Source organism: Rana temporaria, chromosome 7 (assembly GCF_905171775.1).
Source record: "Rana temporaria chromosome 7, aRanTem1.1, whole genome shotgun sequence".
In the NCBI taxonomy this organism is placed as follows: Eukaryota; Metazoa; Chordata; class Amphibia; order Anura; family Ranidae; genus Rana; species Rana temporaria.
In genome coordinates this window covers 170,142,901-170,167,767 of record NC_053495.1, presented here as the reverse complement: position 1 = coordinate 170,167,767, position 24,867 = coordinate 170,142,901, and the positions used below count along the sequence as shown (strand labels likewise).

General features: G+C 41.7%; 1 protein-coding gene across 2 annotated transcripts; it reads left to right on the top strand.

The window, feature by feature from the left end:
- Positions 1 to 8,458: 8,458 nt before the first annotated feature.
- On the top strand, positions 8,459 to 22,837 carry LOC120945892 (type I iodothyronine deiodinase-like). Of its 2 annotated transcripts, none has more exons than XM_040360442.1 (4): positions 8,459 to 8,943; positions 13,986 to 14,129; positions 16,247 to 16,446; positions 18,331 to 18,471. In XM_040360442.1, the coding sequence occupies exons 1-4, from the start codon at positions 8,613 to 8,615 to the stop codon at positions 18,343 to 18,345; spliced, it is 690 nt and encodes a 229-aa protein (XP_040216376.1). In that variant the 5' UTR covers positions 8,459 to 8,612; the 3' UTR covers positions 18,346 to 18,471. The 2 variants fall into 2 exon arrangements, with proteins under 2 accessions (XP_040216376.1, XP_040216375.1); XM_040360441.1 differs by lacking the exon at positions 18,331 to 18,471 and adding an exon at positions 22,037 to 22,837 and having other exon boundaries at positions 8,514 to 8,943.
- The last annotated feature ends 2,030 nt before the right edge of the window (positions 22,838 to 24,867 follow it).

Sequence of the window (24,867 nt, the reverse complement as noted above, 5' to 3'; positions counted from 1 at the left end):
TTTGGATTATTATTACCCTTTCTTAAATTAATGTTTGAAAGTTGGAATATTCTTAAGGACTGTTTTTTTTTCAACACTAAGGACATTTCATAAATTTTTTTGGACTTTTACTATTCCAATGCTTCACTATATTTTGTGTATTGGTAGTAAGCTTACCTGAATAGCACATTTATTATTCACATGCAATTACAGTCCCAGTTAGTTCTGAGACTACTCACTTCAGCACTGTACTTATTCACCTTTATGTCACTAGGACCTTAATGTGCTATTCTTGAGCCACTCCTTTGTTGCCTTGACGGTATGTTTTGGGTCATTGTCATGCTGGAAGACTCATCCACAACTCATCTTCAGTGTTCTGGCTGAGGGAAGAAGGTTCTCATCCAAGATTTTACAATACATGGCCCCATCCATTGGCCCCTCAATTCAGCAAAGTCAACCTGTACCGTTAGCAGAGAAACAGCCCCAAAGCATAATGTTTCCACCTCCGTGCATGACTGTAAGGATGGTGTTTTATTATGCTGCGTACATACGATCATTTTTCAGGTTGTAAAAAACAAAGTTTTTTAAAAATGTCATTTAAAACGATTGTGTGTGGGCTTCAGAGCATTTTTCGGGTTCTGAAAAACGGCCAATTTTTTTTTCGAACATGTTCTATTTTTTAACGACGTTTTAAACAATGTCGTTTTTCGGGTTGTAAAAAATGATCGTGTTTTATATACAACAATATAGATCAGACCAAAATGAGGAGGAATGAGGGACAGAGGGACATTGCTCCAAATCAGGGACAGTCCCTCGAAAACAGGAACAGTTGGGAGCTATGTCTTAGGTTTGGCTGCAAAAGTAGAAATACACTTTGACTCTACAAAGCATGCCAGCTGTAAACTTGCCAGGGACATTCCTGTGCTTTAGAGTCTGCCTCTGGGAAAACCGATCAGACTTACAAGGAATCATATAGTTACCGGTACATAGTTAGATTGGAAAAAAAGACAAGTTAATCTAGCTCAACCAATAAAAAAAAAACACAACCATACAATCCCATATACACAATTCTTCACCCACAGTTGATCCAGAGGAAGGCAAAAAAAAAAAAACAGTGAAGCACGATCCAAATTTGCTACAGCAGGGGAAATAAAACCTGCCTGATCCCCAGAGAGGAAAATCGGATTTTCCCTGGAACAACTTTACCTATAAATGTTAGTACCCAGTTATATTGTGTACATTAAGGAAATAATCCAGGCATTTTTTAAAGAGGGAATAGATTCAGTTTCTCTAATCTCTGCTCGTAGCCGAGCTCCTTCATGCTTCTTATCAGTTTGGTTGCCCTTCTCTGCACTTTCTCCAGTTCCTTTTTTAGAATTGTTTACCAAAACTGAACTGCATATTCCAGATGAGGTCTTACTAATGATTTGTACGGGGCAAAATTATATCTCTCTCTCTGGAGTCCATACCTCTCTTAATACAAAAAAGGGACTTTGCTCGCTTTGCAAACCGCAGCTTGGCATTGCTTGGCATTGCATGGCATTATTAAGCTTATGATCTACCAAAACCCCAAGATCCTTCTGCACTATGGATCCCCCCCCGCCCCACCCCAGTATGAGGTATTTGTAAATCGCTATCATGTCCCCTATGTTATTCCACTGCATAGCTTGGTGTCATCTGCAAAGACTGAAATGTTACTTTTAATCCCAGACCCAATATCATTTATAAATGTATTAAAAAGTAAGGGTCTCAACACTGAACCTTGGGGTACACCACTGATAACCTTCGACCATTCAGAGTAATAATCATTAACCACTACTCTCTGAATTAGTTTTTTTTTTTTTTCCAGTTTTCTTTCCATTTACAAACTGATCTTTCCAAACCTGTAGACTTTACCTTACACATAAGCCGTGTTCGGGAACTGTGTCACCGCGTTCTTTTCTTTCAAGAGAACCGTGATTCTTTTGAAACGAGAGTCTGTACACTCGGGTGGCAAGAGATTCTAGCCAAGAATCTCGTCAGGGAAAACACTGTTTTTTTCCTGACGAGATTCTTGCCCGTGTGTACAGGGCTTAAGTCTTTAAAAGTTCATATGCTGTGATAAAGGTACAGGGCCAGATCCACGTAGATTGGCGCTTCTCTACGCCGGGCGCAGCGTATCTAAGATACACTACGCCGCCGTAACTTTTTTTTTTTCAAATCCACAAAGAATGCGCGCCGAAAGTTACGGCGACGTAGTGTATCTTTGGCGGCGTAATGACGCGCCATTCAAATATCTGTGATGGGGGCGTGTTTTATGGAAATACGTCGTGACCCGACGTATTTACACCGAAATTAAACCGGAACCAGCCAATGCTTACGACGGTGACGTCATTCTACGCAAATTTTTATTCGCGAACGACTTACGCAAACGACGTAAAAAATTCAAAATTGTACGCGGGAACAACGGCCATACTTAACATTGAGTACGCCTCAGAATAGCAGCTTTAACTAAACGCCGGAAAAAGCCGAACGCAAACGACATAAAAAAAAGCGACGGCCGGACGTACGTTCGTGGATCGCCGTAACTAGCTAATTTGCATACTCGACGCGGAATTCGACGGAAACGCCACCTAGCAGCCGCCGAAAAATTGCAGCTTAGATCCGACGGCGTACTAAGACGTACGCCTGTCGGATCGAGCCGAGATGCCGTCCTATCTTGTTTTGAGGATTCAAAAAAAAGATACGACGCGGGAAATTTAAAATTACGCCGAAATTCAAAGAAAAGTCCATGTAAAAAAATGGAACGAAGGTGCAAATGGTGCTGATGAATCACAGAAGGATTGTATTACGTCGGCAGAATGGCATGGCTGGGCACAAGCACGTACAGGTACGTTGCCCTTTAAGTGCCCACCCTGACACACAACCGCGTACAGCCGCCTCTTCCCATTCATCTGAATAGGCGGTGACAGCGAGTCGTGGGGGGGGGGGGCATTACCCAGGCTCTGCACATTGTACAGCTGTCTGTATGAAGCCTAATGGCCCGTACACACAATCAGAAACTAAGACAACAAAAAATGCTTTTGAAGCGATCGTATGATAATCTGATTGTTACTACACATCTTTCAAGAGCCGATCAGTACAGGTCATCTGATATTATCTGATGAGACAACCACAAATTTTTTCTTGTATGAAGCCAGATCGTCCGATTTTCGTTTAACCACTTGTCGACCGCGCTATGGGTGAATGACGGCTACAGCGCAGTCATCTAGTTCTGGGATGCTGTCATATGACAGACATGGCTGATCACAGATTAAGGTAAAGAGCCAATCAGCGGCTCTTCACCATGTGATCAGCTGTATCCAATCGCAGCTGACAACGGAGGTAAACAGATGCCGGTTATCGGCACTCCTTTCCAAATGCTGACAGGAGAGGAGAAGAAAGCAGATAACCAACTTCTCTAAAAGGGACATCTCCATTGATTATCAGTGTATCGATTATCAGTGCATAGTTGGCAACATTGCAAAAAAAAATTATAGGCAAATTTTTTTGTCTGTGGGAGGGGCCGCAGCTCAATTTCTATTGGTGGTGATGAAGGGGTGCTTCGGCTGCACAGAGAGGCACCAGGTCTGTCAAGGAAGTTATGCCCTCCTCTCTGCTGCTGATTGCTGAGAAGGGGGGGGGCAAGACAAGCCTCTCCGTGGCTGCAGGGAGAAGTACCAGATCTGGCGGAGGAGTTAAACTCTTGAACTGAGTGCAGTGGTGTGAACTAGGAAAACATTGATTTTACAGCCCATGCGGTCTGGACTTGTTTAAAAAAACAGACAGTGTGCATTCGGGCTGCTCACCTACTCATCTGTCATATTAGGACATACAACTGTGTCTGTGCAGCCATTGCATCCTAATAGACTTCAGTGCACTGCCTGCATGCAGCACCTGGACATTAGAGACTGCAAAAAAATGGCCTGTTCATGGTATGCAATCATCAATTGTATCGGGGAACTGGAGAAAGTGCAGAGAAGGGCAACCAAACTGATAAGAGGAATGGCGGAGCTCAGCTATGAGGAAAGATTAGAGGAACTGAATTAATTCACTCTTAAGAGGAGATTAAGGGGGGATATGATCAACATGTACAAATATATAAGGGGTCCATATAGTCAACTTGGTGTTGAGTTATTCACTTTATGGTCAACACAAAAGACAAGGGGGTAGTCTTTACGTATAGAGGAAAAAAGATTTCATCTCCAAATACGGAAAGGTTTCTTCACAGTAAGAGCTGTGAAAATGTGGAACAGACTCCCTCCAGAGGTGGTTCTGGCCAGCTCAGTAGATTGCTTTAAGAAAGGCCTGGATACTACTTAAATGTACATAATATAACTGGGTACTAACATTTATTGGTAAAGTTGATCCAGGGAACATCCGGTTGCCTCTCTGGGGATCAGGAAGGAATTTTTTCCCCTGCTGTAGCAAATTGGATCATGCTCTGCTTTTTTTTTGCCTTCCTCTGGATCAACTGTGGGTATAGAATTGTGTATATGGGATTGTACGATATTTTATTTATTTATTTCTTATGGTTGGACTGGATGGACTGGATGGACGTGTGTCTTTTTTCAACCTGACTAACTATGTAATGTCCCTTTCATACTGCTCCAGTACAGGTTAGTTTTACTTTGCCATAGACTTCTATGATGTCTCATGGTTATGGTAAACCTTCTGAAAAGGCACCAAAGCACACGCGCTGCAGGAGAAGCACAGCGGGCCTAACTGGGACTTTCTGCAGCACCAAAAAGATTACATGATTATTATGAATATCTTAGTAAAGAAAAACCCTCCATACAGCCAAGAAAGCTGCCATGTGTTTTATCCACCGTTTCTAAGGAGCTACACAAGAGATCTTTTATAATTTCAACTGTTTTATGGCTTGACAGGATGACTTGAATGAGTTTTAGAAAACTTAAATTGATGAGTTTGATGTAGCACCCTGTTGTTTAGGCAGGGTTGCTAACTAATTTAGTTTGCCAGGTAGTAATTTCTAGACATGTGCAATTCGTTTAGTTTCTAATTAGTTTTTTAACGAAAATTCGGAAATTCGTTAATTCCAAATTTTCGTGTTAACAAATTTTTTATTCACAAATTTTCGGATTTCCGAATTTTCTGACTTCCGAAAATTCGAATTTCCAAATTTTTAATTTCGGAAATTCGGATATACGAAAATGTTTCGTATTTTTAAATTTTTACATTTTTTAATTTTTGAAATTCCGAATTTTCGAAATTTCTAATTTTTCATTTTTTATTTTCAAATTTTTCAATTTTCGAAATTTCTAATTTTTCATTTTTTATTTTTCGAATATTCGATTTGTCAAATTTCGAATTTTCAAATTTCGAATTTTCAAATTTCGAATTTTCAAATTTCGAATTTTCAAATTTTTTATTTTCCGAATTTTTCAATTTTTTATTTTCGAATTTTTCAATTTTTCATTTTCGAATATTCGATTTTCAAAATTTCGAATTTAAAATTGCGAATTGTTAAATTTTCGAAATTTCTATTTTTTTATTTTTCAAATTTTCAAATTTAGAAATTTTGAATATTTGAATCTTCAATTTTTTTTTTTTCGAATTTTTCATTTTTCATTTTCGAACTTTGGAAATTCCAAAATACCGAATTTTCGTATTTCCGAATTTTTCATTTCCGAATTTTCCAAAATTTCGGGAAATTCGAATTTATGGAAATTTGGATTTCGAATTTTCGAAATTCGGAAATTCAGAATTTTGAAAATTAGAAATTCGAAAATTTGGATATTCGAAAATGGCTATGCAAGGGGGAACAAGCGAGGGCTAGGACCTTGTGCTTTGAAGTCAAGTACACAAGTTGCTGGCAAGAGATGTAATAAACCAGCAAATCCAAAGTGTTCCTCTTTAGGCTTCATTGTTATCAAGGTGAGCAAATAGAATATATGTAGGCAGGTTAACTCATGATCTAGCTTGGGACACCATCTCGAGCATCTGCTCACAGGTGTCGCTCATGACGATCAAGCCAGTTGGTAGCCATAGCTGGGTTTTCAAAAAAGTTTACAGAACCATCTGCTACTAAACGTAGCTTGGCCAGGTAAAGCATGGAATGCATCACTGATATTGCTTGCTGCCGTTTCTTCACTTCAATGAATCTAGCCCTCTGCTTTTGAACTGCTGCTGAGAAATATGGATATATGGATACTTTGGTGCCCTGTATTTCCAGATTAGCTTTTTGTCTAGCCATGGGAAGAATAATCTTTATAGTGTAAGAGTTTCAGCAGGAAAGTCTGTCATTGCCCCCTGTTGGCGGTGGGCGAGAAGGCACCATGTGAGCTCGTTCCACAGAGAAAACTGGAGTAAGGTTATTTTTACCCTCACATGTCAGCTAGCCAAGTTTCAATGAAGTCAACAGGGTTCTTCCCTTCCGATTTTTCAGGCATACCAACTATTTGGATATTACTCCACCTCAGCCTATTTTCCATGTCTTCTACTCTGGCCGCCATATCTGTTGTTTTAGCAGCAGTCATTTGAACATGTTGCAAAAGTGGAGGCAGCTCATCCTCTATGGAGCTCACACTTCCCTCCAAAGCAGTGGCCCTTTCTCTGATCTTGTGCATGTCATGTCTGATTTGCAGTATACCTTCTTTCATGCTTCTAACTTCTGTGGACAAGTCAGTGAGTGAGGACTTAGTCCTAACTAATGTAAATGTAAAATATCAAATTACTTATAAGAACTGTGCCTTTTCAATAAACATAATATTCATAATCCATATATCACATAGTGAGGATCAAAGTGCATAATCCAATTATCACATAATATGGTAATAAAACAATATTGCAAAATATAAAGTGACAAAAATTTGTGAAATTATATAAAAAGTGCTGAGGTGCATAAATGCTGTGCTGCACTAATCACATGCTGCGATGCAGCCCAAATCGCATCAAAAGTCCTTCTGTGATTTGAGAACTATGATTCCATTAGTGTTGTTCAAACAATGCTGTGACATCCACACACAGGTGCTTAGGTAGTAGCCGATCACCTCTGAGCGTGCAACCTTGCAATTAAGCTTGACCTCTGGATATTCATATGGTTATGGTGCCTTAGTGCACCGCTCTATGCAAAGCATGGAAAACTGCGTCTCTGTGGGCAGACCAGCTGCCGTCTCCACCATCCTGCCATTTTCTCTGCTGCATGCTGTTACGTGTGCTGCTGTTTCACAGTGGGGCTGTTTTTTGCCGCTGTTGCTGCATACGATGAGTGTGGCTGCTGCATAGGTTTCTGGCCACCCGGATCGTGGGCATATTTTTCCAGGATGGACGCCGCCGAACTGCTACGATCTTTCTCTGTATGCTGCTGGAGCAGGGATCCGCCATGTTGGGATCTGCCGCTTGGCATGCAGACTCTCCTCCTGCCTTTTAGTTATCCCTGCCTTAAGTAGATTTCGACCAGGATTCAAAGTGGGAGTATCTCCACGCTGGAAGCGGAGTGTCCGGTCAATTGCTGCAGCGGTATACACTTACAACAGGATGAATTATATCAGGATACCGGAGCAAATGTGAGGAACCTCTGCTCACATGTACGTCCAAACCACACCCTGAACAGCAATTTTCAAGTCTTGCCACAGATTCTCAATTGGATTTAGGTCTGGACTTTGACTGGGCCATTCTAACACATGAATATGCTTTGATCTAAACCATCCCATTGTAGCTCTGGCTGTATATTTAGCGTTGTTGTCCGGCTGGAAGGTGAACCTCCACCCCAGTCTCAAATCTTTTACAGATTTTCTTCTAAGATTTCCCTGTATTTGTCTCCATCCATCTTTCTATCAACTCTGACCAGCTTCCCTGTCCCTGCTGAAGATTAGCATCCCCACAACATGATGCTGCCACCACCATGTTTCACGGTGGGGGTAGTGTGTTCAGGGTGATGCGCAGTGTTAGTTTTCCGCCACACATAGAGTTTCGCTTTTAGGCCAAAAAGTAAAATTTTGGTCTCATCTGACCAGAGTACCTTCTTCCACATGTTTGGTGTTTGCTGAGCAGGGGGCGGCGCTGAGCTGCAGCTCTATGTGTCTTAAGAAGCGAGCATGCACCAGTGCCCCCAAAGCCGATTTTTTTTTTTCAGCACGTCGTTGTGTTTTACGTCACCGCGTTCTGACACGATCGTTTTTTTAACTGATGGTGTGTAGGCACGACGGACCATCAGTCAGCTTCATCAGTTAACCTATGACAACGGTCCATCAGACCGTTCTCATCAGATGGACTGATCGTGTGTACGAGGCTTAAAAAGAGAGACAACAGAAAAGAGAGTCAACAGAAAAGAGAGTAACAAAGGACAGGTGGATTTAGTTCCAAAAGAGGGACAGTCTCTCCAAAGGAGGGGCAGTTAGAAGTACAGTATATGTATGTTTTAATGTTATGTAAGGAAGGCTGCACTTTGACATACATAAACAAGGTTTCTTAGAGCAGATAGCATGTCTGTGGAAGGGAAACACCTATCTGTTTTTGCTGCCAGCAAATCGTTCCCCCAAGGCACAGTCCTCATGAAGCAGGTTGTGCTACTATGAGTAATAAAGAGCCCAGCGTGAGCGTTGCTTTGCACACTTTCAGGTTGGGATTATCCAGCTTTGCTGTCTGTCCAAATGATAAAACACATTATTCGTTATGTGCAGAAGGCACTGATCTTCTGTTCTCTCTTACTGTATGTGGCAGTAGGCAAACTCCTCATGATCCTCTTTCCACAGACCATGGCATCGGTGCTTAAATCTCGCTTTCAGATGACCGGTGCTCATGTGCCAAAGTTTCAGTACGAAGACTGGGGACCCTCCATCTTCACTTTCAAGTTCTTGAGGTCGGTGCTGCAAATCAAGTGGCTTCACCTAGAAGATGAGGCATTTCTGGGGGGTGCTGCACCCAACACACCTGTGATGGACCTGGATGGTGAACTGCACCACATTTGGGATTATACAAAAGGTAATTACTCTGGATATCTTCTTTATATATTGCTGGAATGCTCAAGAGGTTTGCACACCTATACAGGAAATGTACTAACCCAAAAACAAACATTGTTATATTCCAGATTACCAGTTGTTAGATGTTGTGTCTGCATTTGTTTCCCCTTTATTTTCACCTGGTGATCCAGCCAGTACATGTGTTATTTTTTAACTTCTGGTAGTAAACTCAAAACCAAAAATGTCATATGTTGCAGCTAACCAATCATTAGATGCGGTAGCTGCATTTGTTTTCTGTTTTCTGTTTTTTTTTTCTCTGTTTTCACCTGGGCAGTAACACGCCTCCTGTATTAGAGTGTCTCCACTCTGGATGAAGGAGAACAGGGAGCACCCTTGGACAGCAGCATTGTTAAACTGGGGGGAGATCCGTGTTATTTGGACTAGCAGATTTAGATACACTTATAAACTGAAGCCAAACTTTAGATCACACTTTATAAGCAGTTACATCAATAGTTTTTTTATTTCTTTTAGGATAAAGGTTTTACATGAATAAACAAAAGTTAAAGTATAACTATAGGCAAAACATTATTTATTTTTTCAGTTCATCTATGTCCCATTGTGGAGATTTCCCTTCAGTTCCTGTCTCATAGCCAAACAGGAAGAATAGAACAAAACCTGCATTTGTACGTTAAGTCCTTGAAGGGGAGAGAAAAAAGTGCTGAGGGTTATTGGGTTTTGCATTATTGAACATGCATCTTGGTATCAATATCTGATGTGCTGCAAGAGCAACTCTAACGCTTTACATTTTTTTTTTCAACGTGCCTGAGATAGATGGATTTATAAATTTCAAAGCAATTACAAAAACTGTTAGGTGACCTGCAGACCTTTGCCGTATATTTAAAAAAAAAAATCCTTTTGTTGTATGCAGCATGATCTATATAAAGATGACTGTAAAAAAAAAATATATATATAAAAAAAAAATCCCTTTGTGTGTACATATATACCGTATTTGCCGGCGTATAAGACGAAATGTTGGTTTTGGGATATACTCGCCGTATAAGACTACCCCCTTCCTACTAGTCATGCCTCGCCTCACGGTGCCACCATTACATGCCAGACTGTGCCACTACATGCCTCACTGTGCCCCATTACATGCCAGACTCACTGTGCCCCATTACATGCCAGACTCACTGTGCCCCATTACATGCCTCACTGTGCTACTACATGCCAGACTCACTGTGCCCCATTACATGCCAGACTCACTGTGCCCCATTACATGCCAGATTCGCTGTTCCCTTATGACATGCCTGACTGTGTCTTGACGATCCCTTACCTTATCCTAAGACATGCAGAATCGTGGCCGTCCATTTTTTCAAAAGCCGCGCCTCCTACTTCTTCTGTTTTGTGATAGGCGGAACACTCAGCTTCCCAGGAGGCACTGTGTTCAGTGTTCGCCTATCACGGAGGCCCTCTTGTCCGAGAACAAGAGGGCCTCCGTGATAGGCGGACACTAAACACAGGACGAGAGGGCCTCTGTGATAGGCGGACACTAAACACAGTGTCTCCTGGGAAGCTGAGTGTTCCGCCTATCAAGGAACAGAAGAAGTAGGAGGCGCGGCTTTGAAAAATGGACGGCCGCGATTCTGCATGTCTTAGGATAAGGTAAGGGATGTTAGATTATCGGCGTATAAGATGACCCCCGACTTTTAAGAAGATTTTAGGTGGTTAAAAAGTCGTCTTATACGGAAAATACGGTATATATATACACAGTGGGGCAAAAAAGTATTTAGTCAGCCACCAATTGTGCAAGTTCTCCCACTTAAAAAGATGAAAGAGGCCTGTAATTGTCATCATAGGTATACCTCAACTATGAGAGGCAAAATGTGCAAACAAATCCAGACAGACAATCACATTTGGAAAGAATTTATTTGCAAATTATGGTGGAAAATAAGTATTTGGTCAATATCAAAAGTTCATCTCAATACTTTTGTTATATATCCTTTGTTGGCAATGACAGGGGACAAAATGTGGAAATAAATACAGACAATCACATTGTCTGATTTGGAAAGAATTTATTTGCAAATTATGGTGGAAAATAAGTATTTGGTCTCCTCTAACAAGCAACATTTCTGGCTCTCATAGACATGTATCTTCTTCTTTAATGGGCTCCTCTGTCCTCCACTCATTCCCTGTATTAATGGCACCTGTTTGAACTTGTTATCAGTATAAAAGACACCTGTCCACAACCTCAAACAGTCACACGCCAAACTCCACTATGGTGAAGACCAAAGAGCTGGTGAAGGACACCAGAAACAAAATTGTAGACCTGCACCAGGCTGGGAAGACTGAATCTTCAATAGGCAAGCAGCTTGGTGTGAAGAAATCAACTGTGGGAGCAATAATTAGAAAATGGAAGACATACAAGACCACTGATAATCTCCCTCGATCTGGGGCTCCACACAAGATCTCACCCCGTGGGGTCAAAATGATCACAAGAACGGTGAGCAAAAATCCCAGAACCACACGGGGGACCTAGTGAAGGACCTGCAGAGAGCTGGGACCAACGTAACAAAGGCTACCATCAGTAACACACTACGCCGCCAGGGACTCAGATCCTGCAGTGCCAGACGTGTCCCCCTGCTTAAGACAGTACATGTCCGGGCCCGTCTGAGGTTTGCTAGAGAGCATTTGGATGATCCAGAAGAGGATTGGGAGAATGTCATATGGTCTGATGAAACCAAAGTAGAATGGTTTTGTAAAAACACAACTCGTCGTGTTTTGAGGAGAGAGAATGCTGAGTTGCAACCAGAGAACACCATACCTACTGTGAAGCATGGGGGTGGCAACATCATGCTTTGGGGCTGTTTCTCTGCAAAGGGAACAGGACGACTGATCCGTGTACATGAAAGAATGAATGGGGCCATGTATCGTGAGATTTTGAGTGCAAACCTCTTCCCATCAGCAAGGGCATTGAAGATGAAATGTGGCTAAATCTTTTAGCATGACAATGATCCCAAACACACCGCCCGGCCAATGAAGGAGTGGCTTCGTAAGAAGCATTTCAAGGTCCTGGAGTGGCCTAGCCAGTCTCCAGATCTCAACGCCATAGAAAACCTTTGGAGGGAGTTGAAAGTCCGTGTTGCCCAGAGACAGCCCCAAAACATCACTGCTCTAGAGAAGATCTGCATGGAGGAATTGGCCAACATACCAGCAACAGTGTGTGACAACCTTCTGAAGACTTACAGAAAACGTTTGACCCCTGTCATTGCCAACAAAGGATATATAACAAAAGTATTGAGATGAACTTTTGATATTGACCAAATACTTATTTTCCACCATAATTTGCAAATAAATTCTTTCCAAATGTGATTGTCTGTCTGGATTTGTTTGCACATTTTGCCTTTCATAGTTGTATACCTATGATGACAATTACAGGCCTCTTTCATCTTTTTAAGTGGGAGAACTTGCACAATTGGTGGCTGACTAAATACTTTTTTGCCCCACTGTGTGTATATATATATATATATATATATATATATATATATATACACACACACACACACACACACATACACACACACATATACATACATAAACACTCATTGGTCTCTTTATTAGGTACACCTTGCTTGTATCGGGTTGGACCCCCTTTTGCCTTCAGAACTGCCTTCATTCTTCATGGCATAGATTCAACAAGGTGTTGGAAACATTCCTCATAAATTTTGGTCCATTGTGACATGATAGCATCACGCAGTTGCTGCAGATTTGTCGGCTGCACATCCATGATGCGATTCTCCGTTCCACCAGATCCCAAAGGTGCTATATTGGATTGAGATCTGGTGACTGCACAGACCATTGGAGTACATGTTTAAGAAAACAGTGGTGAGATGATTTGAGCTTGGTGACATGGTGCATTATCCTGCTGGAAGAAGCCATAGGAAGATGGGTACACTGTAGTCATAAAGGGATGGACATGGTCAGCAACAATACTCAGGTAGGCAGAGGTGGTTAAATGATGCTCAATTGGTACCAAGGGGCCCAAAAGTGTGCCAAGAAAATATCCGCCACATCATTACACCACCACCACCAGCCTGAACCGTTGATACAACGCAGGATGGATCCAGGCTTTCATGTTGTTTACACCAAATTCTAACCCAACAATGTGAATGTTGCAGCTGAAATCGAGACTCATCAGACCAGGCAACGTTTTTCCAATCTTCTATTCTTGGATTTTGGTGAGCCTGTGCGAATTGTAGCCTCAGTTTCCTGTTCTTAGCTGTCAGGAGTGGCACCCGGTGTGGTCTTCTGCTGCTGTGACCTCTGAAAGTATGCTGTGGTATTTGCCACTAAGCTGTCCGTAGCAGATCCTTTAACCACTTCAGCCCCGGACCATTTGGCTGCCAAAGACGGGGCCACTTTTTGCGATTCAGCACTGTGTCGTTTTAACTGACAATTGCGCGGTCGTGTGATGTGGCTCCCAAACATAATGTACGACCATTCTCATCAGCTGTATATAGCAGTCTTGTGACTTCTGTCAGTGTCCAGCCGAGCACTATTTAAAGCTTGTAGGAGGAGTATTCATTCACCTCTGACTGTCCTATGAGGCTGCATGACCCCTGACCCTCTTTCTGGACAGTGCTGATTGGCCCTGTACTCATCACATGCACCCCCCCCCCCCCCCAAAAAAAAATCACCCCCAATTACAAACCAAACTGAGCACGTGAAGAGTGCCCCCAAGGCTCTGTACTATCAGCATATGGATTGGGGACAGTAAAAGAAGAGAAGGATCAAAGAATACAGCATCAAAGTCTTTTTACACAATGCAGAAGATTAACCCCTTAGGTCCCATATTAAGTAGAACAAGCAAGCAACACTTTAAGTTTCATGTACTCTCAGTTGTGTTTATACAGGAAATGTGTTTAGTGGTAATATTTTATAAGTAAAAAAAACACTGTAGGACTTTTCTACAGAAATATTGCAATAAAATATATTTTATAGAACAATGTCGGTTCATTTCTACCTCCTGTAACATAGTAATTAAGCATGCTGTGTTCATTTCTGCAGGTCAACGGCCGTTGGTGCTCACATTCGGAAGCTGTACATGACCCCCGTTCATGTTTAAGCTCAGCGAGTTTAATAAGCTTGTCTGGGATTTCAGTTCCGTGGCTGACTTTTTGATAATCTACATTGATGAGGCTCATGCAGAAGGTACAGTATGCCTTTCTTACTCTTACAGGTGTCCATATATAGCAACGGCGGATCCAGGGGGGGGGGCAACAGGGAAATTGCCCCCCTGAGACAATCATGTCACATTGGCTTTTAAAAAAAAAAAAAAAAATGTATCATTTTTTTTTAAACTGCTTTGCAGTGCCTGCAGCTGCCGCTGCCGAGTCTCTCACTCTCTCTCTCTCATCACCAGGCCCGGACTGGCCCAGCCCGGTAGGCTGCCTGCCCAGAGGCTGCTTTGAGCTGTAGCTGACTGCAGCGCTCCCCCTCTCTCCTGCGTGTATGACACCGGGCATCTCTCGCTGTGTGTGAGAGCTGGGTTTGTGTTCAGCTGTGCTGTCTGTGCTAGACCTGCTCGTGTTATAGTAGATGGAGATGGAACACTGATTGAATCTGTGTTTTGTCTATCACACAAGCCTGTCTAGGGGAGGACCTTGCTAGAGCACACTGCCCTGCCGAACACAGACCTACAGCTCCTGTTTGTTCCATGACACACGTCGGGAGAGGAGTTACCTGCTGTGTGTGATCAAGGCAATGCCATGGTGAGTGCCATGCACAGTGGGGCTTCATTCATATACAAAAGTGGGGCTGCATTAATATACAAAGTGGGGCTGCATTCATATACAAAGTGGAGCTGCATTCATATACAAAGTGGGGCTGCATTCATATACAAAGTGGGGCGCATTCATATACAATGTGGGGCTGCATTCATATACAAAGTGAGGCTGCATTCATATACAAAGTGGGGCTGCATTCATATACAAAGTGGGGCTGCATTCGTATACAAAGTTAGGCTGCATTCGTATACAAAGTGGGGCTGCATTCAAATACAAAGTGGGGCTGCATTCATATACAAAAGTGGGACTGCATTCATAGACAAAAGTGGGACTGCATTCATAGACAAAAGTGGGGCTGCATTAATATACAAAAGTGGGGCTGCATTCATATACAAGTGAGGCTGCATTCATATACAAGTGGGGCTGCATTCATATACAAAGTGGGGCTGCATTCATATACAAAGTGGGGCTGCATTAATATACAAAAGTGGGACTGCATTCATAGACAAAAGTGGGGCTGCATTCATATACAAAAGTGGGACTGCATTCATATACAAAAGTGGGACTGCATTCATATACAAAAGTGGGACTGCATTCATATACAAAAGTGGGACTGTATTCATATATACAGTGGGGCTGCATTTATATACAAAAGTGGGACTGCATTTATATACAAAAGTGGCCACAAGGTTTAGGAGTGTGTCTATGTTGGCACCGATGTTGGATGGGAAGGCATGGCTTGCAGTCTCCACTCTAATTCATCCCAAAGGTGTCCTATCGCGTTGAGGTCAGGACTCTGTGTAGGCCAGTCAAGTTCCTCCACCCTAAACTCACTCACCAATGTCTTTATGGACCTTGCTTTGCGCACTGGTCCAAATCATTTAGTGGAGGGGGGATTATGGTGTGGGGTTGTTTTTCAGGGGTTGAGCTTGGTCCCTTACTTCCAGTGAAAGGAACTCTTAAGGTGTCAGCATACCAAGACATTTAAGACAATTTCATGCTCTCAACTTTGTGGGAACAGTTTGGGCATGGTCCCTTACTGTTCCAACATGACTGTGCTGTGCACCAGTGCACAAAACAAGATCCATAGGATGACATGGATGAGCAAGTTTGGGGTGGGGGAACTTGACCTCAACCCGATAGAACACCTTTGGGATGAATTAGTGTGGAGACTGTGAGCCAGACCTTCTTGTCCAACTTCAGTGCCTGACCTCACAAATGCGCTTCTGGAAGAATGGTCAAACATTTCCATAGACACACTCCTAAACCTTGTGGACAGCCTTCCCAGAAGAGTTGAAGCTGTTATAGCTGCAAAGGGTGGGACAACTAATACTAGGGCCAGGAACAAACAAACAATTATTAGCATTTTTTTCTTTACTAAAATACTGTTTTCTCAATTTTTCTTTTCCTTTCTTTATTGCATCTCCCTCCAGCCACTTCCTATCTACATGCACTTGCTCCAGTGTTGGCTGCACATCATTGTTCAGGTGCAGCTTCTCAGTAGTGACCATGATGTTTTTATGCATGCATTTTCTTTTTTAGATGAATGGGCCTTGAAAAACAATATCTCAATATATAAGCATCAGAACATTCAGGACCGTCTGGTTGCAGCCAAGCGTCTACTTGAGGAGCTGCCTTCTTGTCCTGTGGTGTTAGACACTATGGAAAACTCATGTAGTGTCAAGTATGCTGCCCTCCCTGAGAGGCTTTACATCCTCCAAGAACACAAAATCATTTATAAGGTAATATATTACAGTACATTATAATGTCAGTTCAAAGCTTGATTCTCTGTAGTAGATAATGAGCATTTTTTTGTTGTCAGATCTCATAGTCTTATACTGAAAATGGTTCTAAAAGGCAGAAGGTTGAACTTGAAAGTCGCACGTTTTTTCCGCCGCAATTTTGACGCGATTTTAGGGAATGTCTGTGTAAACTTGAGGTCTATGAACCTCAGCTCCGAACCAAGTCGGACCAAGGTAGTAATGGGACTACTGTGAAGTCGGTGCAACTTAAAGTTGCACAGATGTGAATAGCTATCATTGGGAATCATGGGGTACGATGCGATTTTGATGTCCATAGTCACAGGAAAAGTTGCACAAGTGTGAAAGGGGCCTCAGTGTGCAGCAACCTCCCTACCCTCCTAAAACTTATCTAAGCTCTATCTCTATCCAGTGACATGCACACGAGTTTCTGTTGTCCGTGACACTCCCTCCTGATTGGCTGAGACACATCAGTTGGCGCCATTGGCTCCTGCTGCTGTCAAAGTCAGTGAGCCAAGAGAGAGAGGGTGGGACGAGCCATGGCTTAGTGTCTGAATGGACACACAGAGCAGTGGCTCGGCTCAAGTGCTCCCATAGCAAGCTGCTTGCTGTAGGGGCAGGAGGGAAAGGCCAGGAGCGCCGACAAGGGGACCCGAAAGGAGGAGGATCTTGGTTGCCATGTGCAAAACCACTGCACAGAGCGGGTAAGTATACACATGTTTGTTATTCCTATGCCTAGTGTGGCCAGTTTAAATAGGAAAGCAGGGGGACAGGTAGGAACACCAGGGATTTCACACAAGCAAAGCAATACAAAGAAAACAGGATACTTTTTCATACAAGTACATGGTACAGCTACATATCAGGAATATGAAATGTTGGGTTTACTTATTCTTTAAAGCGAATCCAAACCCATCAACAAAAACTATGGATATTGCTGCTTACCAGTCCTTAGATGCAGTGCCTGCGTTTGTTTTCATATTTCATTTTAAATTATACGTTTTGCATGGTTACAATGGTGCAGTTTTGAATAAAAAATAAAAATAAAAAAAAAAGGTACGATGAAAAGAAATGCAGATATTTAAAAATGTGTGATGTCCCCTAACATTAGTAGTCAGCGTAGAAATTACCTTACATTGGCAGTCAACAGAAAATGTTCCCTTGTTGGGGACCACTGTAGGTGGGAAATAAATTAACTACTGTTCAAGGAACCCCTAGCAACCACAGGAAAAACCCTAGGGGTTCCATGGGATCCAGGTTGAGAAATACTAGTTTAGGAGGTTAGATCTACTCTGGCCTAAAAAAGTACTACAAGTAGTTCAGTGGCTACATAATTATGTTTCATATAAATGACCTATTATTGCAACTAGACATTAGCATGAAAGCCAAGCAGCCAGAATTTTAGGAACAAAATCACCAATGGGAGCCTAGATTATTTCGATCTTGGTAGGTTTATCTGAAAATATGTCTTTTAGATGCTGTATTAATATCAAAAGATATATACAAAAATGTTTTCCACTACCATACAGCGTTATACTGTAGATACCATCTAATACTTTATATGTAATTAAACTTATTACCTATCCTAGTAAAAGTGCTCTACGTACTAATAAATTATTATAATAGGGATACATTTACACAAAATAATTAATAATACAGTGCATAAATGTGACCACATAAAAACAGTTCTATAAATATTGTGTATGAATGTGCCAAAATCATAACATTACACTCTTCACAGCAAACACTCTGTAATGCATAAAGTGCTTGGAAAACCACAAAAGTGCCATTTTCAAATTTTCACTTTCCCTTTCCATTGTCCATAAATTTTCCATTAACAGCACATTCCTTCAATGTGAATTTTTCTAGGTCACTCAGATATAGTGGCTGAATGAAGTCACGATGCCTTGCTCCGCACATCGCTTTTTATTACCATCGCGGCCGCTTGTGTCGACATACTATGATGTCTCCAGATGAGAAAAAGCCAATACAACACTTTCATACACACTATTTTGGGCCTGTTTTCATGTGTTCACATTTAAGCAGTGTATTAATAATATTCTGTTTGTATGAAATTATCAATATTAAAATTCATTTTAGGGCTGTTACTGATTAAAATTTTTGTGTTCGTTTAATCGTTTTGTTTTTTTTAATCAATTAATCGACTAATTTCGATTAATTATAACGCACATACAGATCTAACTACTTTTAGCTGATCTCCTTGCAGGCTGATTCCCAGTGCAGCTACCAACCACTGGAAAATGGATAGCTGGATACAAAAAACACACAAAAGGCAGCGCTCAATGGGAATAGCATTAAAACTTTTATAGTCTTCAAGTAGGTAACAAAATAAATATTGCACTGGAGATAAAATCGATGTAGCTACATAAACTGTAAAAAAGGTGTGAGTAATACCAAACGGTAGCAAAAGCAGTCATAAAAACATGTACCCAAGTATGATACTGGTATAAAAATGTGTACAACGATGCCACTGCTGAATCCAGATGAGGAGGGGTTAACTTCAGACCGTCGGCATGTAGATGTCCCATGAAGGGAACTATTACAACTCCCAGTGGATGGCTGTAGAATCCCAGGTTGATAGAGGGAAGTGATAGAGGGAAGTGTAACAGCCCTTGCGTGTGGCAGATAGTAAGGTCCCGCCGGCATGCAGATATGAAGGCACAGCAAAGGAGCTCTTCAGATGGACACGGCAAGCCCCACCGGTGTTGGTGACGTCACCGGATCTCCGACGGGAACTCCATGAAGGCCCGGAAGCCAGCAGAGAGGTGAGTACCAATCAAAAGAATTTTGATCGATCAAAAAAATTTAAGATTAATCGATTAATTAATAGTTAATTTCCCCAGCCCTAATTCATTTATTAGGGAACTTTTATTTGGTGGGAGTGTGATTTATGTATGAAGTTCAATTTATTAATTAGGTTTAGTTAGAAGTATTAGATGGTATCTAGCATGCTGTGTGGTAGTGAAAAAAATGTAGAAGACCTACACACACAAACGATACATACACTATTGGTAGGGATGAGCCAAACACCCCAGCCAAACAAACAAAACGGTTTGGTTCACAGCAGAACATGCGAACAGGCAAAAAATTAAAGTCTATTGGACACGAAGATGAAAAATTAAAAGTGCTAATTTTAAAGGTTAATATGCAAGTCATTGTCATAAAAAGTGTTTGGGGACCCAGGTCCTGCCCCCCCCCTCTGGTAATGGACTGGGGGGGGAACCAATATCGTTTTTTTAATGACTTATCTGTATTGTCGGGAGCCGACAATTCATTATAGCCACGCGTTTTAAATGACTTTTTTTCCTATAGAAATGTCATTTTGTGCAGGGAGTTTTCTAAGCACGGGAAACATGCGCTACTTTACAGGCATACTATAAAAAACCCCCAGGTACAAAAATGTAAAGAATATTTCACTTTTATTGTTTCACTTTAAGCATTATTAAAATCACTGCTCCCGAAAAAAACGACTGTTTTTAAAACTTTTTTTTGCATTGATACATGTCCCCTGGGGCAGGACCCAGGTCCCAAAACATTTTTATGACAATAACTTGCATGTTAACCTTTAAAATTAGCACTTTTGATTTCTCCCATAGACTTTTAAAGGGTATTCCGCGGTTTTCGAATTTGCCACGAACACCCCAAATTGTTCGCTATTCGGCAAACGGGCGAACAGCCAGTGTTCGAGTCGAACTCATGTTCGGCACTAGCAGCCGTCACCACCCTATCCTCCGGTACCCCTTCTTTCCACAAATGCACTCCACACTTTCCACATATTTATTTGTAAAACATTTTGAAAACCATTTATTATTTTCCTTCCACTTCACAATTATATTCCACTTTGTGTTGGTCTATCACATAAAATACATTAAAATTTTTGGTTGCAACATGACAAAATGTGGAAAATTTCAATGGGTATGAACACTTTTTCAAGGCACTGTATGAACAGTGAAAAACTTGCTGTCATTCTTCACAATAAAATCTATAAATCCGATTTTAAAAAAATGGTCTCCCTGGATTAATTCATACCTCCCACGAGACTTTGATAGATCCTTGATACATTTGTGGTCTAATTACTTACTCATATTGATGTACACTCTCTTGGTCCTCGTTTCTGGCTTCCTCTCTGGCCCTTTCCTTCTTTTCTCTTTTCCCTTTTCCCTTTCACTTATCCTCGACCTTCATATCCACACCACAATTGTAGAATGATTGTTATAGCCTAAAAATAACTCTATTTTTCTATATTATTGATAATATAATATTATCATTCATTGTATTCCATATGATTCATATTAATAAACCATTTAAGATTTTATGTGATCCTTCAACTTTCCATTATATTTTATTGTTTTAATTGCCCATATTCATATATATTACCTTATACTTCTGTATACTGTGAATCTTTTCACTTATATGTCACCGCAACAGTTATTTTTTTTTTTATGTAAAGAATCAATAAAAATGTATGAAAAAAAAAAAAGAAGACCTTTGCAGACAAGAAATCCTGCCATCTTTTGAACTGCAAAACTCCATCTTTCCACTAAGCCCCATTCTTTCCTCCAATGGGGGAGATTTACTAAAACTGGAGCGCTCAGAATCTGATGCAGCTGTGCATGGTAATCCAATCAGCCTCTAATTTCTGATTTGTAAACTAAGCTTTGGCAATAAAACCTGGAAGCTTATTGGTTTCCAAGCAGAGCTGCACCAGATTTTTCACTCTCCAGCTGTAGTAAATAACCCCCAATATGTCTTGGCAGGTTTTCACATTTCCACCATGTCATATGTGGTGAAAATGAACTGACATTCTAAAGGCTCGTACACACGGTCGGACATCCAACAAAATTTCCCTTGGATTTTTGTCCTAATTGATTTGTCCGATCACACCCATAGCATACACACGCTCTGACTTTTTCGGAAACCAACACGAACGTAGTGACGTTTCAACGTACTGCCGAGCGTTTAAAAGAGGAAGTTCAATTCTCCGACGTCACCCGTTGCGTTCCTTCAGCTACTCTATAGTTAGTTGACGTTTCGTGTAAGTGCTTTTCTAGATTTCGAAACTTGCCGCGTCATGAATGTGCTTTTTCAAATACGAAAGCTAGTTTCACTAGACAGAAGGCTTCCGGCTGCTCTTTGCTTCTGAGCATGCGCATTTTTACTTTGTCCAAAAGTCCGATTGTTTTCTGTACACACGGTCGGACTTTGCACCATCGGACTTTTGTTGACGTAAAGTTGGTCCGTTCGCAGACCCAACTTTTTGTCCGATGAAAGCCCAAAAATTTGGTCCGATGGAACGTACACACGGTCGGACAAATGCGAAAAGTTAGGAATTTTGAAGTTGGTTGGGCAAAAGTCCGACCGTGTGTACGGGGCTTTACGGACCAGTATTAGGAATGCTAATTCATAACTGTGCTAATAAAGGGATTCCTTACACAACTCTAAATTTCTGGTATCAATAAGGTAAACATGACTGTTCATGTAGCCAAAATTATAAAATGTGCTTAATGGATTGTGAAACCTTATTAATGCAAAGGATTCAATGCATAAATTACAGGGCAGCATGGGTCCCTGGGGCTACAAACCAGAAGAAGTACGTTCTGTTCTTGAGAATAAGAAATTTCCTGGGTGTCATCTCCAACTCGACAGCGACAGAAGAAAAGCTCCGAAATAGCCAGAGACCAGCTATGAATTCTCCCATAATAATGGACACATTAAAAGGCAACTGTATGTGGTGCCCTGCGGCTGAAAACAAGACATTTCCTCTGGGTGTCACTCTCAAACATACACTGATGGAAGAATAAAATCACAACCAGGATAATTTGAGTGGCCAGCCCAGCCATGAATTACACAAGTACATTAACATGAACTTCTACTTAAAGGCAAAAGCCACCCTTCTGACGTTGTTCCATGTTTCACCCCATAAGTAAAGTGCAACACGAAACATGGTGCCATTTGACAGATCCCCACCCTCAAACTGCCCCCACCTGAATCGTAGGGTGCTTTACTTATTGGCTTCTGCATTTTTTTTTTATTTGGCATGGCTATAGAGCTGTAGTTTCCCATTCACGCATTTGTGAATGAAAGACGAAGTTCCATTTGCCAGCATGACACATGAATTCATAGCTCTCAATGGAGCACAAGTGCAATGACGTAACCCTTCTTGTAGTCCATTGTTTACTTCCTCCAGCTCCATAACTGAAGGTCCCTACTTCCATACAGACCTGGGGCTGGGAGGAAAGCCTGCAGGAGCCTATACAGTACCCATGATCCACCAATCGTGGTTGCAATGCTTTGTAGGTTTCAATGCAATATGGGTGCATTTATTATTTTGTTTACATAGCAGCACCACATATAGGGCCAGATCCACAAAAGAATTACGCCGGCGTATCTCTTGATACGCCACGTAATTTCAAATTTTGCGCGTCGTATCTTTGTTTTGTATCTACAAAACAAGATATGACGGCATCTCGGATCGATCCGACAGGCGTACGTCTTAGTACGCCGTCGGATCGATGGTGCAATTTTTCAGCGGCCGCTAGGTGGCGTTTCCGTCGAATTCCGCGTCAAATATGCAAATTAGCTTGTTACGGCGATCCACGAACGTACGTCCGGCGCATTTTTTTACATCGTTTGCGTTCGGGTTTTTCCGGCGTGTAGTTACTCCTGCTATTATGAGGCGTACTCAATGTTAAGTATGGCCGTCATTCCCGCCTCGCATTTTGAATTTTTTACGTCGTTTGCGTAAGTCGTTCGCGAATAGGGATTTGCGTAGAATTACGTCACCGTCTTAGAACATTGGCTTGTTCCGGTTTCATTTCGAGCATGCGCACTGGGATACCCCCACGGACGGCGCATGCGCCGTTAAAAAAAAACGTTGTTTACATCGGGTCACAACGTATTTACATAAAACACGCCCCCATTACATCCATTTGAATCCTGCGCCCTTACGCCGCCAAAGATACACTACGCCGCCGTAACTTACGGCGCAAATTCTTTGAGGATTCGAAAAAAAAAATAAGTTACGGCGGCGTAGTGTATCTTAGATACGCTGCGCCCGGCGGAAAGATGCGCGGAGGTACGTGGATCTGGCCCATAGTCTATAACTACCCTACCAATTTTCTTTGTCTCCCTGATTCGCTAATGTAGCCCCTACAAAAAAAGTTTCCAGAGTCACAAAGTCCAAATTTTCTTAGGGCTTGGCACCAAATCCCCCCACTGGTCAGATGTCTGAAGGCCTCGGGCTTTGGTCATATAATTTCTGACGAAGGAGAAACACGTCCAGTTTGAAGAGTGAAGATCTGCCTTGGCCTCCAGACATGTTCTACCCCTGGATGGAGCCTGGATCAGCATGTCTTCTTTATTCATCCAAGAATGACTGATCAGAGTTTCAGGTTTACACTACAATGACCCTATAAATAATATGGGTTGAAAGGAAACTGTATGTGTTGTCTACACAGCAACCAATCAAATCCCACTCTCGTGTAATGCAGGCCGGGTGAAGAAATGAAAGCTAGTATCGGCAACATCTCCATATGTTTTTCCTCGTGCAGATTTTATAAATGAATTCTGAAAAAGATTAATGTCTGTTTTCATTGTGTCTCAGTCAAAGCTGTATACTCAGACTCACACTCCACAATATATTTGTTTGTGATGGTTGTGGCCTAAAGCATTGCTGGCCTCAGCCTGATGGTGCAGATAATTGAAAGTGATGGGAGTTCTGGAAACAATAAAATAATAAATATAAAAAGTGTTTTGAACAATTATTTCAAACCATATTATTATTATTATTATACAGCGTATTTTAGGGGTGGGTAAAAATAAATAAAAAAATCACGCACTACATATGTGCAATACAAGCGCATTTCCCCAAGTTTCCTCCCTTTCGCTGCCACCGGAGTTAGGTGGCCACAGATGGATCGAAATTCAGCAGGTTCAGCATGGACTGGCTGAATTTTGATCCACATGTGGCTACTGCCTATCAACATAAGTCGATCTATCAATTAATGCCTGTTGTAAAAAGCCACTCGATCATTGGCTGCATCGCTGATCTGTGTATTGTGACAGTGAAGACGTCCACCCATGTCAATATCACAATGAGGATTCCCCCATCTACCTCGAATGTGTGGATGGGGGAATCAGTTCAGCCATGTATGGACAGCTTAAAGGGCTTGAATATCAGGCAGCATCAGCCAGTTTAATAGAAATCGGCCAAGATTTGGCCCTTGTGTTGTATGGCGGGGGGGCTTGGGAAATCGCCATAATAACATCACGCTGGGTTGAATGAAAAAATGACTACCAGGCTGTGTACCAGGCTTAAGGTCCCTTTCACATATGCCTTCAGTTTGTTTCATCAGTTCAGCCAAGTTTTTTCAAAGAAAAAAAAAA